The 15,784-nt window shown below is 34.0% G+C and overlaps 1 protein-coding gene across 1 annotated transcript in view; it reads right to left on the reverse strand.

The window, feature by feature from the left end:
• Window positions 1-10,642: 10,642 nt before the first annotated feature.
• LOC149555251 (uncharacterized) overlaps window positions 10,643-15,784 on the reverse strand; it is a 78,773-nt gene continuing 73,631 nt past the window's right edge. Inside the window, exon 2 of the mRNA XM_089829356.1 lies at window positions 10,643-10,705. Coding sequence (XP_089685482.1) covers window positions 10,665-10,705 — 41 coding nt within the window. The 3' untranslated portion in view covers window positions 10,643-10,664. The remainder of the gene's footprint in view (window positions 10,706-15,784) is intronic.

The following is a 15,784-nucleotide window of genomic DNA, read 5'->3' on the forward strand; positions in this document are numbered from 1 at the left end:
AGTTCATATTCCAAATCAAGAGCTTCCACCAAACATGAGTGTGTTCACCATTGAACATCCTATAACAGTATTAAGACAAAAAAAGGATGATATAATAGAATTTTCATCTTGTTAGGCACTTGGATTATTTTCATCATGTATCATGTATTTGTAATTGACATCTTACATGTAATGGAAAAACAAGATGTAATTGCATGTGGTAGTTGTAACATGTAATCAAGTTGCAACTACATTAGGCATGCAACTTTATATAAGTTAAATTAGTTAGTTGGAATTTTGTAAGAGAATTAGTCAAGGTGGTTGAATATTTCCTCTTTTCCCTCCACATTTCTCTCTCCTATTTTCCTATATAAAGGAGAGAACTCATTATAAATAATTATCTTTGTCTTTGTGTGAGAAAGACTATGAAAAAATTTCTTGTGTCTTGAAAACTTTGTGTTTCTTGGTTCAAATTTTCTATGTTGAATAAAAGGAAACAAAAGTTATCAAACTTGGTGTTGTGATTCTTGGAATTAATTAGTGTATTCTTATGTTGCCTTGATTGGTTCATCCTTATTTTAGGTTATAGCTTGTTATACAAATCTTTGGAGCAATTTAGCTAAGTTCTTGAATAAAGATCAAATCTTAGAAGTGGTTGTCATTCGTTAGTTTATAAGAAATTCAATAAATAGACTTTAAGCTATATTATCCTTTCTTATCGAGTTTTTTTTCATCCTAGTTACTAAATCATTTCTCAAATTAATCATCAAAGGCTTTGAATTTGAGTAGTAAATTTACCCAAATTATCATTACCAAATTGCTATATTAGGAGTTTTTCTTACATCAAACATTGAGCCACCAATATTATATTAGCAATAGAAAATTTTGTAGAGTTGTAAGTCATTATTACTTGTGCATCTTTCCTAAAAAAAGAGGAAAGAATTGAGAGAACCGCCCCTTTTGGAATTTTAGTTAATATCGTATTAGAGACACTTATGGTAAGAAGGGAGCCTCCCCTATTGTTAAGAGGGGAGATTTATCTCGTTATAGTGTTGCCTAAAATCACAATTCTATAAGTTTCAGTCTTAGTGACTTACAAAATATTTAGCCAATGCCACTAAAACACCAAAAAGTAGGAACCAATCAAAAGTTGTATAACTAGAAGTAAGGAAAAATGAATATGTAGAGAAATCCAACCCAAATATAGGGTATACCAACCACAAGTCAAGGTGGTTTGAAACAAATGTTCAAGGAGCTTTAATTCACCTCAAAACTAGTGTCCTCCCCAAGTGGAACATGTCATATATCTTGGTAGGACCTTCATAACTCATAAAACTGCCTAATGGGGGTTCCTTCTGACATCAACTTTTGGAATACCCTACACATAGGGAAAAATAGAGATTTGATCCATCACTTTCCAAATAAATTGTTGATTTTATTTTTTCAAGCAAGTGGTAAAAAAATACCCCACCTTACCACAAGCATAATAAATAATCAAATAATCTTCAAACTTGTTATGTTGCACACACTTACCAAATTTAGAGGCTATGGTAATGATAGAAAATGCCTAATTTTTCTCCACATTAAAAAAAGATTAAATAAAAATTACTCTATAAATTTGGACACCTTTTGTGTAGCAAAATATTGTCCAAAAGAATTAGCAATAATCATAAAATAAATCCCACAATTTGAAAGGTTGGTACTTCCAAATGAATCCAATCAAACAAACTTAAGAGCTTTGTTCAAAGGGTTGAAACTAGAATACCAACTTTGAATAAAAATATATTTGATGCCCAAAACCAAGGGTCACCATGCACTAAGCCTCCATATCTAAAGTGCCCATCTATGCATAGTATAGGTATTGGGGTGATTATGATAAAAACTCCTAACAAGACAAATCAACCAAGTGACCAACTAATGCATGTATGAATGGGAAAGTTAGGGCCCAAAGACACACCTAAAAATACAAACACCCTAAAAGTAAAAGCAATGGAAGAAAACACCAGAGAACAACACCAAGGATAGAAGAAACAATAATAATTGTATAGATTCATCATATTATCAAAAACCCTACCTAGTTGTAAGGCCTTCTAGATTATGGCCAAAAAAAAGATTATAAATCACAATCCACAATCTCTACAAATCTAATTCTAAACTCACTCCTCTAGGATCATCTTCTCTAAAACTCTCTAACTGATATTTAACCTAAGCCTAAACACCTCTACTTATACTTGGAAAAATGGCTTACAGAAGATTCTAGATCTTTACATAATGGAAGGTCAACCTCAAAATAGTGTGCACACATCCCAAGACAAGATCCTTACATTAAATTCACAACCTAAATTAAATACATAAGTCAGCTCAAAGTAGGAATTTTAATTACATTAAAACTCTATCAAAGAAGGAATCGAGCATCAACAAACATCAAGTTTACTCAGCACATGAAGAAACACTCAGCCACCAAAGCACTCAGTCAATACCAGGCAACTCGGCCAATACTGAGCAACTTGGTAGAAATTGTAGCTTGGCAACCATTGGAACTTGGCACTAACTGAAACTTGGCAATAAAAAGAAAAATGAACAAAGTTAGTGCTGAGTTCCTCATGCAAAGACTTCATAAAATTAGAAAACACTTCTCCTTCAACATTTCTCTTCTCTTCACCAGCAATATCCTTCAAATATGATGTACCTCTACGTTGCATTCTAGTAACAATCTCAAAAGGTGTTTTCCATTACTCCTATTCATAAAATTATTATATGTAAACTCATCTTCTGCCAAAACCATATCCCAATTAATCGACTTCTCTCCAACTAGACATCTCATAAACTGCCCAAGTTTCTATTCACAACCTCTATTTATGGATGGAAGGTAGAACTAAACTTCAACTTAATATCCATCTTCTTCCACAAAGTCCTCTAAAAGTAACCAACAAATTTTTTGTCTCTATCAGAGATAATACTCCTTAGTAATCCATGCAATCTAATAATCTCTTTGAGTATAAGCTCTGCAACATGCATTGCATTTGATGTCTTCTTGCATGGTATGAAACATGTCATCTTAAAAAATTGGTCCATAACAACAAATATGGAATCATACCCTCTTGTCTTAAGTAATTAAGACCAAAATCCATATCAATGTCATTCCAAGGCTTCTCTGGAATAGAAATAGATGTATACAATCCAATATTCTAACTTACTTTTGTAACTTGACAAATTCTATAATTCATCATAAACTTATGAGCATCCTTATACATTTGTGGCCAATAATACTTATCCTTAAGCAAACTTAATGTCTTATCAATTCCAAAATGTCCATCTAATCCATCACAATACTTTTCCTTAATCAAATTAACTCTAATGGAACTTCTTGGTATACACAACTGAATTCATTTGAATGACATACCTTCTTGAATGAAATATTCATCATACTTAGTTGATCTAATTGATTTGGTCCTCTGCACTCTCTCCATGCCTCATAAAAATTAGAGTTAGTATCATACAACTCTATCATCTCATCAAAACCAAGAACTTCAACCTTCATCTCAGTCAACAAAGAATGTCTTCTACTCGCTTAGTAACTCCACTTTTATGCTTTATTAATAATGTGAAACTCTGCTCATATTCAACCCACTTCATATGTCTCTAATTCAACTTATGTTGACTTCCCAAATACTATAAATCTTTATGATTAGTATATTGCACAAACTCCTTGGGAATCAAATAATGTCTCCACTTCTTCAAGGCTTGAACAATAGCTTAACACTCTTGATCACACACAGAATATTTCTTTTTAGCATCATTCAAATTTTCACTAAAGATAGCAATAGGTTTACCTTCTTGACTCAACATAGCTCATATTGCACTAACACTTGCATCACATTCAACTTGAAATACCTTATTGAAATCAAGTAAAGCCAATACAAGCAACTCAACAACCTTTTGTTTCAAAGTCTCAAGAATTTTATCAGCTCCATGTGTCCACTTGAAAAAAATTTCGTCTCCTCTCATAGTCTCAGTCATATAACTACAAACATGACTAAAACTCTTTATAAACTTCTTGTAGAATCTAACCAAACTATGAAATGATCTTACCTCATCGACATTCTCAAGTGTAGGTCACTCCACAATTGCTTTAACTCTCTTAGGATCCATCCTCAAACCATCAGCTAAAACCACAAATCTCAAATACACAATATCTTCTTGAATAAAGGAACACTTATTCAAATTAATCAAAAACTTCTCCTATTTCAATCTTTGTAATACTTTTCTAACATTCTCAAGATATTATTCCTTAGTCTTACTGAATATTAGAATATCATCCAAATAAACAATCACAAACTTATCCAAAAATCTCTTGAGAACTTCATTCGTCAACCTCGTGAAAGTACTTGGTGCATTAGTCAAAACCAAAAGGCATAACCAACTACTCATACAAACCATCTTTTATCTTGAAAGAAGTCTTCCACTCATCACCTTCTCTAATTCTAATCTAAGGATAACCACTCTTCAAATGAATCTTGGTAAAATACTTTTCTCTACTCAAACAATCCATTATGTCATCCATCCTTGGCATAAGAAACCTATATCTTATTGTGATCTTGTTAATAGCTCTAGAATTATTATAGATTCTCCATTCTCCATTTTTCTTAGGTTCCAAAATTATAGGTACACTACATGGACTCAAGCATTCTTTCATCAAATCTTTATGCAATAACTCCTGCACTTGTCTATTAATTTCTTCATTCTCCATAGGTGTCAATCTACGGGGTTCTTTATTTGAAAAACTAGCTCTAGGAATCATATCCATGCAATGACTTATGCTTCTTATTGGTAGTAAACCATCAAGTATATCCTCTACAAAAATCTCCTTGTACTCATTCAAAAAGTTTTCAATTTTTGTTGGAACTTGGCTAACACTATCAACTTCTGCTATCACTTGGCCTCCACTATCTTCTATCACTTGGCCTCTATTTGTCGCCTACTCATTATTATAGTTTGTATCTCATCCATTACTATTTTTTGTCACTCTAAAATTACTACCACAATGTGACCCTTTGGGAATTATAGAAAAAATAGACTTGGTTCCTTTTCATTTCCTTTTCAAAATGATTTCCACTAACCATGTGAATTCTCACATTAGTACAATTTATCTCATTAGGAGACTCAAGAAAACGCATCAATGTATCCTTAACTCCATTCATCCAAATATTATACTAACTCAACATTCCATCATACATAGCATGTCTTTCATATTGCCAAGGTCTACCTCTGCCACTCTGGATTCTACCACCTCTACCTCTTTGTCTTTGCCCATGTTTCTTTATCAAGATCTCCTCAAATTTCAAGGCATATTGATATGATTCCTCTACACTATCTAATTTTACAAAACTTATTTCATCGTGAATTCCAAATCTCAACCCATTCAAGTATCTTGCAACTTTCTCAACCTCGTCATCCACATGTCCAGATATGATGTCGAATCTATAGAATTCTTTAGTGTACTCCTTCGCATTCATGTCCTTTTTTCTCAAATTTTTCATCTTTCTCAACAAGCTAACTTGGTAATAAGTAGGAAGGAACTTCTTCTTCACTTTGTTCACCATTTTTAACTAGGTTCTGATCTTTTCTTTTCCTCTTCTATATCTATGAGTTTGCAAATGCTCCCACCATGGTGAGGCATGACCTTTCAACCTAATGACTACAATCTTCACCTTCCTATTATCAGGAGTACTTTCAAACTCAAAGAACTTCTTCATATTAGAGATCCAATCAAACATAATGTTGGTATACAATTTTACATCATAAGGAACAACTTCCACAACATGCTTTAAATGTGCCCTAGACAACAACACTCAATAGTCTTTCCTTATCTTGATCTTCCTCAAATTCAAGATTAGGATTTTGGTGGCATTGCTTCATCATCACTTACATCATCAAGATATGCTCATCTTCTCTGGGGTGTTACCACAACATCCAATCTAGCTACAATCTATCTCAGCATGTCCAATATGGCATTGTCAGCATTTCCTTTACCTTGAACCATTTTGACAAATCGGTTCCTGCAAGATCATGGCCCTCTACAAGTTATAGATCAAATCCACATATCTACCACCCTACGACCAACTCCAAATTAGGGCTCTACATGATCTAATCTCCTCAAGGATGAACCTCAATCTCTAATACCAACTAACACATGTATGGATGGGAAAGTTAGGGCCCAAAGGCACACCTAATAGTCTAAACACCCTATAGAGTAAACGCAAAGGAAGAAAACACTAGAGAACAGCACCAATGAGAGAAGAAACAACAATAACATTATAGATTCATCAAATTATCAGCAAACATGCCTAGTTGTAAGGCCTTCTTGGTTATGGCCAAAACAAAGATTACACAATCCATGATCTCTATAAATCTAATTCTAAACTCGCTCCTCTAAGATCATCTACTTCAAAATTTTCCAAGTGATACTTAACCTAAGCCTAGACACCTCTACTTATACTTGCCAAAACAATTTACAAAATATTCTAGATCTTTACATAATGGAAGGACAACCTCAAAATAGTCTACACACATCCCAAGACAAGATCCTTACATTAAATTCGCAAATTGAATTATATACATAAGTCAACTCACACTAGGAACCAATCATAGACAAACTCGGTCAAAGAAGGAACCGAGCATCAACAAACATCAAGTTCACTTGGCACATGAAGGAATTTTCAACCACCAAAGCACTTGGTCAGTACTAGGTGACTCAATCAATACTAAACAACTCTACAACAACATGCAGCTCAGCAATCACTTAAACTTGACACTAAATGAAACTCGGCAATAACAAACAAAATGAACAAAGATGAGCAGGATAGCAAGGCAACCTAGGATGCTCCTACATAACTAACATGTAAAGAAGAGTATCATGAATAATTAACTCAAGTTGTCCTTACATTACCTCAAAAGGCTCACAAAAATTAGAATAAAGATTTTGTTTAAGATAAAACCTGGTGGACAAAGCATCCATAGTTGTTGCAATAATTATTGTATTAACATTAGAGACTTCTATAAATGAACTCAAAGACAAGATATTTTGAAAACAAGCTTCCAATATGATGTTCAAAAGGAGCTCCTCTTCATCAAACACATCAACCCTATCACAATGGGAAAAACTAAGAGAAGATGGAGAAATTCTTCCTCTAGAAAATCTAGAGCCTCCTTATTACAAAAAGACTCAAGTGAATCCTCCAAATGTTTTTAAAAACTCAAAAAAGAGGAACCAAAAATAGATTGGCCACAACAAAAGCCTTAAAAATCCCCTCATTCAAAGGATCCTTACTATCGACATCTTTGCACATAACAATAAAAATATAGGAACTAAAAGATCATGAAGAAAATGAGTCGGAGATGTGCTAAACAAGATCACATGCAATAAAAGAAATCCTACCAAACAAACTATAAGATCTCTCATTACCAACATACACACTAGGAAATAGCCTGTCCACAGCATCTTTGAGCTTTTCATCATTAAAGCTACCCTCATCATCACTTGAGTGGTGGTAATAAGAATCTTTAGCACCTACACAAAATCCCATGCTTCCCTAGGTGAGATGGCATGCACTCTTGCAACCATTCCTTGCCCTAGGCATCTTGCCACCTTCACTTTTGTCTGCATTTGTTGCTTCTCTATTTTGAATTAGATATAGTGAGCCTGATAGTTGACAAAGGCAACTCCAAAAATATTAGGTCCCTTGGAGTAGATTGACCTTTATTCATATTGTGAAAGGATTCCTACCATTTATGATGTTTTTTATTAAGGAAAAAATAGGTTTTAAAGGGATCTAAAACCCTTTACAAATAGATTTTGAAAGGATCTCAAACACACTACCAAAAAATTGTCAAAATATAGGGGGAAAAATCACTAGATAATAATGGGAGTAAAAGGATCTCAATACCTAAAGCATGAGATTTACGAATAGGCTCCCACAATCTAAAACAAAAATTATAAGTAAACAACCAACAAGTACCCTAAAACCGTAGAAAAGACCACAGAAAACTCTAGCCCAAGCACCCCAACCTAGAGCCTTTAAGATTTACATTTTGCACTACCCTTGTCGGAGTGAAGAGTTATCAAAAGAGGGCTTTGACGTCTTAGATTTCTCTCGAGAGTTGTCCAACCCACCACCTATGATGCCAATAGTCATTTTTGAATTTGACTGGGTGTAAAAATATTGCATCAATGTTTTGGGCCACACTTTGTGATCCATCATCAATATGTTAGATAACTCCCCTTCTGCTGAACTCAATGTACCGAGTGGGAAGACAAACGATAAAGAAGAAAGGTCAAAGTTAAGTAGAGTCAGTAAAGAGACTATGCTTTACAAAGTAGCATTTAAAGAATATTTAGTAGAAACACCATTCACAAAACTATATCAATCACATATTTTGAGGAATACTAAGAATTGTTAAGAAACAACATACCTCCCCAATCTTCATACAAAAAGGTCAAACTGAAGGTCTTTAATATACCCAAGATTTTCAACAACCCATAGAGATTTCATCCTCAAAGCTCATTTTCTAAAATGTCAATAGCATGCCTAGCCACAAACAACTTATAGCTCAGAGGATACCCAACTTGGAAAAAGCTCATTGGAAACACCCTCGACAACACTATCTCAATACCAACATTAGCACCACATCTAGCCTCTGAAAATGCATAGGGACAATGAGTGCATAAACTATGACATGTTCCCCACATTACCCTAGCAAGGTAGGAGAGGAAAAGGCCTAATCAAATGGACTCTAAAGATGAAAGTAGAATTGAAAGTAATGCATAACACAACAATGGTGAAATAATAAACAAATAAGCATAAAAGATTAACATGGTTATTTGCAAGTCTTATTACATGAAAATTTGTGGGAGAGCTCTCATCATACAAAATATAATCAAATAAAGAGCAAGCACCTCAACCATAGTTCAATGTGTCGCATTCATTCTCAAATGTATATAAAACTAAAACAAGAACTAGAGGTTTAAATCTAATAGTCTAACATATTGATTAAGCTATTTAGCTTATAAAAAATCATGATACTACTTTGCACTTTGTACTCAAAGGGGTCATATTGTCATTCATGGCATAGATGGAGTATGAGAGGATGTAAATAATTTGTTTGAACAAACCATAGGGTCATGAGGGTAGTATTAACTTCAATAGGGAAAATTTCTTTCTAGTTAAAATATTTTTGATATGGACTCTAACATCATACTAATATTATGTAGCTTTACTTTTATAACGATGACTTGGAAGGCTTTGAAACCAAGTAAATTGGAAGAACCTATTCAACATGTACAATTATAAAAGTTATCAAATTGGAAATTTATTGTGAATTCAAATGAGAACTTTATTTTGATTACTACATTTTCAAATTTTAGGATACCAAGAGACCACAAATGTTTGTGTAACAAATGGAACACCAAATGTTTGGGAAATTCCAACTACATTAGCATTTTAAAAGAATAAAAAATGGAACGCCTTGATCTTGCAAACTAGTTGTCACACCTATGGCATTGCATTCAGCTAAGAAATTAAATTCTCCTAATCATTGGTTGTGAGCAATAGTATGATAATTCTATTGATATTTTAAAGAATTTGTTATGAATATTCTAATAAATCAAAGATTTGACATTTTGCAACAAAAATAACCTTCATTAGTAAAACAACATTTGAACTCTAAGAAAATCCAATCAGAAATCAATTATAAGCTCATGAACTTTTTTCCTAACAAAAAAAAGAGGGTACTCCAAATAATTTCATATCTAACAATGGATAAATTACATAATCATATTAATAATATCCTATATATCAAACATTTCCCTACTAAACCAAATTCCTACACCTAATTATAACTTCACATATATTAATTAATTCATACTAAATTTTAAAGTAAAAAAACTCATTCTCAAATATATCATGTCTCCTACTACAATACAATAAATAAAAATAGGGTCCTTTTGGATTGAAATTTATTTTTGATCCTTTCATAAACCGACTGCTCCCAGAACTTTCAAGTTATAAACTAGCTTTGAATCACATGCACATGAATTGAACACTTTAATCTAGATATTTCGGAACGTTAAAATTTGCAGCAAGCAATATTGGAAGGTTATATTTTCTAAGATGCAAACTGAAGTTCCGGATCTCTAAGAATAATGCAAAACACAGCATTAAAATAAATAAATAAATACTGTATTTCAAGAAGCAATATATGTCATTTTCACACATGCATATCCATTTTAATAGTAGGGGAAATGTATCAAGTTTACTGGACAATTCAAACTTATATCTTTGGAAGTTCCCTGTGATACATTTACAAGAATTTCAAAATAGAAACTAAACAGTCAGATTTAGAACACGGGCCTTCCTTAATTGTTCTAGTAAATAGAACTAATTAATCTGCCTGTTTAAACTTCCACCTCTCCATCATTAATTTGAGATACATGATGACATCTTATATCGCTTAAAGTAGCTATGCTCGAACATACTGGACACTGTCATCATTTATATGGAAGTTTAACCAAATTCAATTAGTATGCAATTGAATCAAACAAAACAATGAAAAGATAAATCAAATTAAGGATCAAATTTCACTTACACTGGAGAAACCATGACTTCCATTCCTTAGAATATGATCTGTTATGCATGATTTACCAAAGAAGTGGCCACAGGAAAGAGAACTGGAGTAGCACAATTAGCAATATTAGTGTTCTTTCTTATAAGTTGTTGATAATAAAGAACATATAGCATAAAATAAATCTATATGTTATAAAATATTATGTCTAAATTTTTAAAAGGATCAGAAGGCATTATGATAGACATCAATTAAACTTGGTGCAGTATAAGAAAGCAACTATTTAAAAATGAGATCATTAAAATAGTTAAAAGTTAAAAATATGAAAAGAAAACCATTCCTAAAAAAACATTTCTTGTACAACTATTCTATCCAACTAACAGATTTAATATTAATTTATTACAAACTACAAAAAGCATATCTTCTCCCTTACAAATCAAAAGTGTGGTAACAATATATCGTAGCTTTACTAAATTACCATCCAAATTTCAAAAGAAGAAAATAAACTAGCAATCACATCTTAATGTGCAATAGGTACACCAAACATGTAGGAAAGTGAACTAAGTACTTGTTTCGTTGTTCATCTTTTCCTCTCCTCATAAGTATATCTCCTTATCTCCCTCTCGATCTATTTGACTATCTATATATTTTTCTAATTCTTCCTCTTTATATTTCACTCTCTATGTCTCCCTATGTATCTTCCTGTATCTCTTTCTATCTTTACCTCATGATCTATCTCTATCTTTCTATCTATTGTTCACTTATTCCTCTTGCTCTATATTCATATTTATCTCAATCTTCTTGTCCTACCTCCATATCTAAGACATCATATTTTTTCCCATGTCTCTCCCTCTATCTTTATCTTGGTATCTCTCCATCCTTCTCTATCCCTATATATCCCTTCTCTATACCTCTCTCTCTATATAACTATTGATAATTGTCAGATGTGCTAGGTACATGTATACATTTAGTTGAATTTAACTAAATCTATTAAATTTCAATATGTTTATTGCTAAATTATTAATTTTCTTACCTTTACATTATAGTGCTTACTAGTTGTTAGTGCAATGTAAATTTAGTGCCCACCAAATTTTTGGCACATTGTATTGCATGCAAAGTCTTTTATGTAAAATTATTATCAGGGACTGTCAACATAAGTGGTATGTAGACGAAGCATCTAAAAAAAAATGATCTCTCTCTCTCTCTCTCTCTCTCTCTCTCTCTCTCTCTCTCTCTCTCTCTCTCTCTCTCTCTCTCTCTCTCTCTCTCTATGGAGCACAAACCCTTGATTATATCAAAAATATGTTACGTAGAAGTGCACAAAGCCACTTTCCACCAATACAACTGAGGGCTCTACAAATGGTTCCCACTACACACACTACCTATACTAGATTAAATTCAAAGTCTAGAACACCTCCTTGAGGCATAGCAAGACACAAACTCAAGACCAAATATTTTAAAGATGGAATATGGTCTTCTTCAACACTAAGATGCAATTCTCTAATGTTCGAAACACAAACTCCAAAATATTTACCTTGGAAAATCAAACTACCTACCCAAACCTCCAAATAGGGCTACAAGGAGAAATATTTGATTTGTGAAGGAAAACTTCTTGGAACTCCACCATAGAAATCCTCAACCACCTTCAGACACTTCAATCCATTAATCAACAACCCTCACTAAGTTAGGACCCTTGACCAATCCCCTAACTCAAGTTGCTTACAATTCTTTCCTAGGCCTAATATGGCTAATTAGGTCACTTTTACAAAGAAAGTACAAGGAATTCAATTCATCTTCCAACCAAACCTATTGGAACACTTTAGGGACATGCCAAAACATCTAAATCCAAGATCTTTGATTTCTATTCCACATCTGAGCCAAGTTGTGCCTTAGAAACCAAAACTGGATAGTCACATATAGATGTATGTCCAGAGGGTTTATTATTTAATCCTCACATCTCCTACCTCCTAATCTGAGACCCAAAATTTCTTAAATAACATCCTCCCCTCTTTCTTTCCACCAAGGCTTAGATTTTTCCCATGGTGGAATCTCTGGGAAAGAGGGATTTTCTCTCAAAACCCTAGTTAGGGCCTTCCTATGACCAACAAGCACACAAAAATGGATTTCTCTTAACCAGTCTAACTTGAAGACTTCAAACCACTTGCAAATCCTTCATATGAAATTCCTTCAACTCTTCCAATACTTCAGAGTTTCAATTGAATCCTTACAATTTTGTACAAATAGGTTTTCAAACAGTTTTAGTAGGAAAACAACATATTTTATTAATTTCAATGCAAAAGGTACATTAGATTCTTCTCCTCCATATTGAGAAAGGTTTCTCGACCTTATTTATCACATTCCCAATTAGTTCCAACCAATAAAGGTGGTCATGAATGTTGGAGTTCAAATCTTGCATTTTTTGCACAAAATTTGACAACTTTGACAACTTTTTGAAAAAGTTTCCAAATGTCTTCAAATTCTTCCAAACTTTAATCCTAGGAACTTAGAAAGGTTATGATCACAATATATTCATTATTCAACCTTCTAAACTACTTTTTCCTATTTCTACCTAGAAATTGCCAATAAAATGACTAAGGTAGACAACTAGGTTTATAATACACCTAATGTCTCCTTGCCTTACAACTTGGGCATTATTTCTAGCATTGGATTCTAGATCCAACTACTACCCTAACCCTTTGCCTTTTATCCTCCAGATGTGTTTGTAACATGGATGGAATTGAAGGTGCTCCAGCACCATACTCCTAGGGTGCATTGATCTCAAGTCCTCTAGAGATAAGTTCTTGCAAACTTGGGCCATGTTTTTGGAACTCCTGCTCATCCATCCATATAGACTCTTCTTCAGGACATCCTTGCCATTGAAACAAATACTTCTTGTGTACATTCTTCCTAGTTTGTTTGATGACCTTGGTATCCAAGATCTTATCAAGTCTCCTTGGTTCATGAGCTGGTATCCCTGCAACATCTTCTTCAAGCTCTTCAAGTTGCACTTGTGAACTTGCATTCACATCACCTTTATATGGGGTTAGATCACAACTATTAAATATGGGAGAGATACCAAGGTGTGAGGGCAACTCTATCTCATAAGCATTCATTCCATGCTTCTTCAATATCTGACAAGGTCTTACTTTCTTCATGAGTAGTTTGGTATGCTTGCCCTTTGGTAACCTCTCCTTTTTCAACTATGCCCAAACCAAGTCTCCAACCTGCAACTGAACATCTCTTCTATGTTTATCTTTTGACTACTTATTCTTCTATGAACTCTTCTCAAGTTCCAACCTCACTAAGTCATGAATCTCCTTCATACTTTCTACAAATTCCTCTCCATGAGCAATGACTGGAGTGTTGAAAGGTAGTTCCCTAAGTTCTAAGATACCTCTTGGATTCTGCTCATACACTATTTGAAAAGGGCTCTTTCCTGTACTCCTATTGACTAAGTCATTAAAAGAAAACTCTGCTTGGGGTAGGACTAATTCCCACTTGTCTCCATACTACTTTGTCAAGATTCCAAGAGACTTTGACCACCTCTGTCTGCTCATCTATTTGTGGATGGTAGGCAGAGCTAAAACTTTGATTAGTTCCCAATTTCTTCCACAAGGTCCTCAAAAAGTGACCAATAAACTTCACATATCTATCTAATAGTATGGTTAGAGCCAAACCATGTATCCTAACAATCTCCTTGAAGAATAAACTTGCAATTGTTGGTGCATCATTAGTACTCCTACAAGGGATGAAGTGGGCCATTTTACTAAATCTATCCACTGCAACATAACTGTTATCATTTCCCCTTTGTGATCTTGGCAATCCCATCACAAAGTCCATGCTACAACTCTCCCAAGGCCTTGTAGGAATAGGAAAAGGTTGGTATAGTCCTGCATTAGTGGATGTACCCTTGGCCCTCTAACAGATTGTACATGTCTCCACAATCTCCCTTACTTCAGTTTGAAGTCTTGGCCAATAATGGAACCTTCTCACCTATTCCAAGGTCTTGTCCAAGCCAAAATGTCCTCCCATGTTGCCTGCATGTTTCTCTCTAATGATGTTCTCCCTCATTGAACATTGTAGAATGCATAGTTGATGCCCCTTGAACAATAGGCTATTTTGAATCAAGTAGTCTGCATATTCAGTTTGATAGGTTTCAAAAAAGTCAGAACACACCTTATAGATGTCTTTGAAATCACTATCCTCTTTATACATATCTTTCAATGCATTGATCCCTACACTTAGGAGTTGGATTTATTGCACAACTAGGTTCCTCCTACTTAGTGCATCTACCACTTTATTGGCAACTCCTTTCTTATGTTTTATTGAAAAGGTGTAGGCTTGAATTGATTTGACCCATTTCATATGTTTGTGGCTTACTTTATCTTGGCTATTTAAGATACTTAAGACTTGGTTGTTTGTGAAAACATCAAATTCTTTCAGAAGGAGGTAGTACCTCCATTTTTTCAATGACTGGACTAAGGCATATAGTTCCAAATCATAAGAGGAGTATTTCATCTTGGCTTCATTCAAATTCTCACTGAAAAAGGCTATTGGCTTGCCTTCCTAAATCAAGACAACCTCTATAGCCAAGTTAGAAGCGTCACATTCAAAAACAAAAATCTTCTAAAAATCAAGGAACACCAAGATAGGTTTCTCAATTACCTTCTTCTTTAGCATTTGGAAGGCCTCTTTTGCATCCTTGTTCCACACAAATTTACATTTTTGCCCACCCATGATGGTCTTAGGGATAGGAGCACACAACTGACTGAAGCCTTTGATGAACCTTCTATAGAAGGAAGCAAGCCCATGAAAGCTTTTGACTTCAGTCATGGTCCTAGGAGAAGGCCAACTCAAGATGGCTTCCACCTTCTTAGGATCCATTTTTATGTTACCTTCTAAGATTAAAAATCCAAAATAAACAAGTTCTCCCTACATAAAAACACACTTGTCCAAGTTTATAAAAATCTTTTGTTCATGCAATCTTTTTAACACCAACTTAAGATGCTCTAAATGTTCCTCCTTATTCTTACTGAAAATAAGGATGTCATCAACGTATGCTACAACAAATTTCCCAAGAAATGGTTTTAGAACTTCATTCATGAGTCTCATGAATGTGCTTGGAGCATTTGACAAGCCAAAAGGCATCACCCTCCATTCATACAAGCCCTCATTGGTTTTAAAT

Source organism: Cupressus sempervirens, chromosome 5 (assembly GCF_028749045.1).
Source record: "Cupressus sempervirens isolate cs-2001-9-10 chromosome 5, ASM2874904v1, whole genome shotgun sequence".
Taxonomy (NCBI): domain Eukaryota; kingdom Viridiplantae; phylum Streptophyta; class Pinopsida; order Cupressales; family Cupressaceae; genus Cupressus; species Cupressus sempervirens.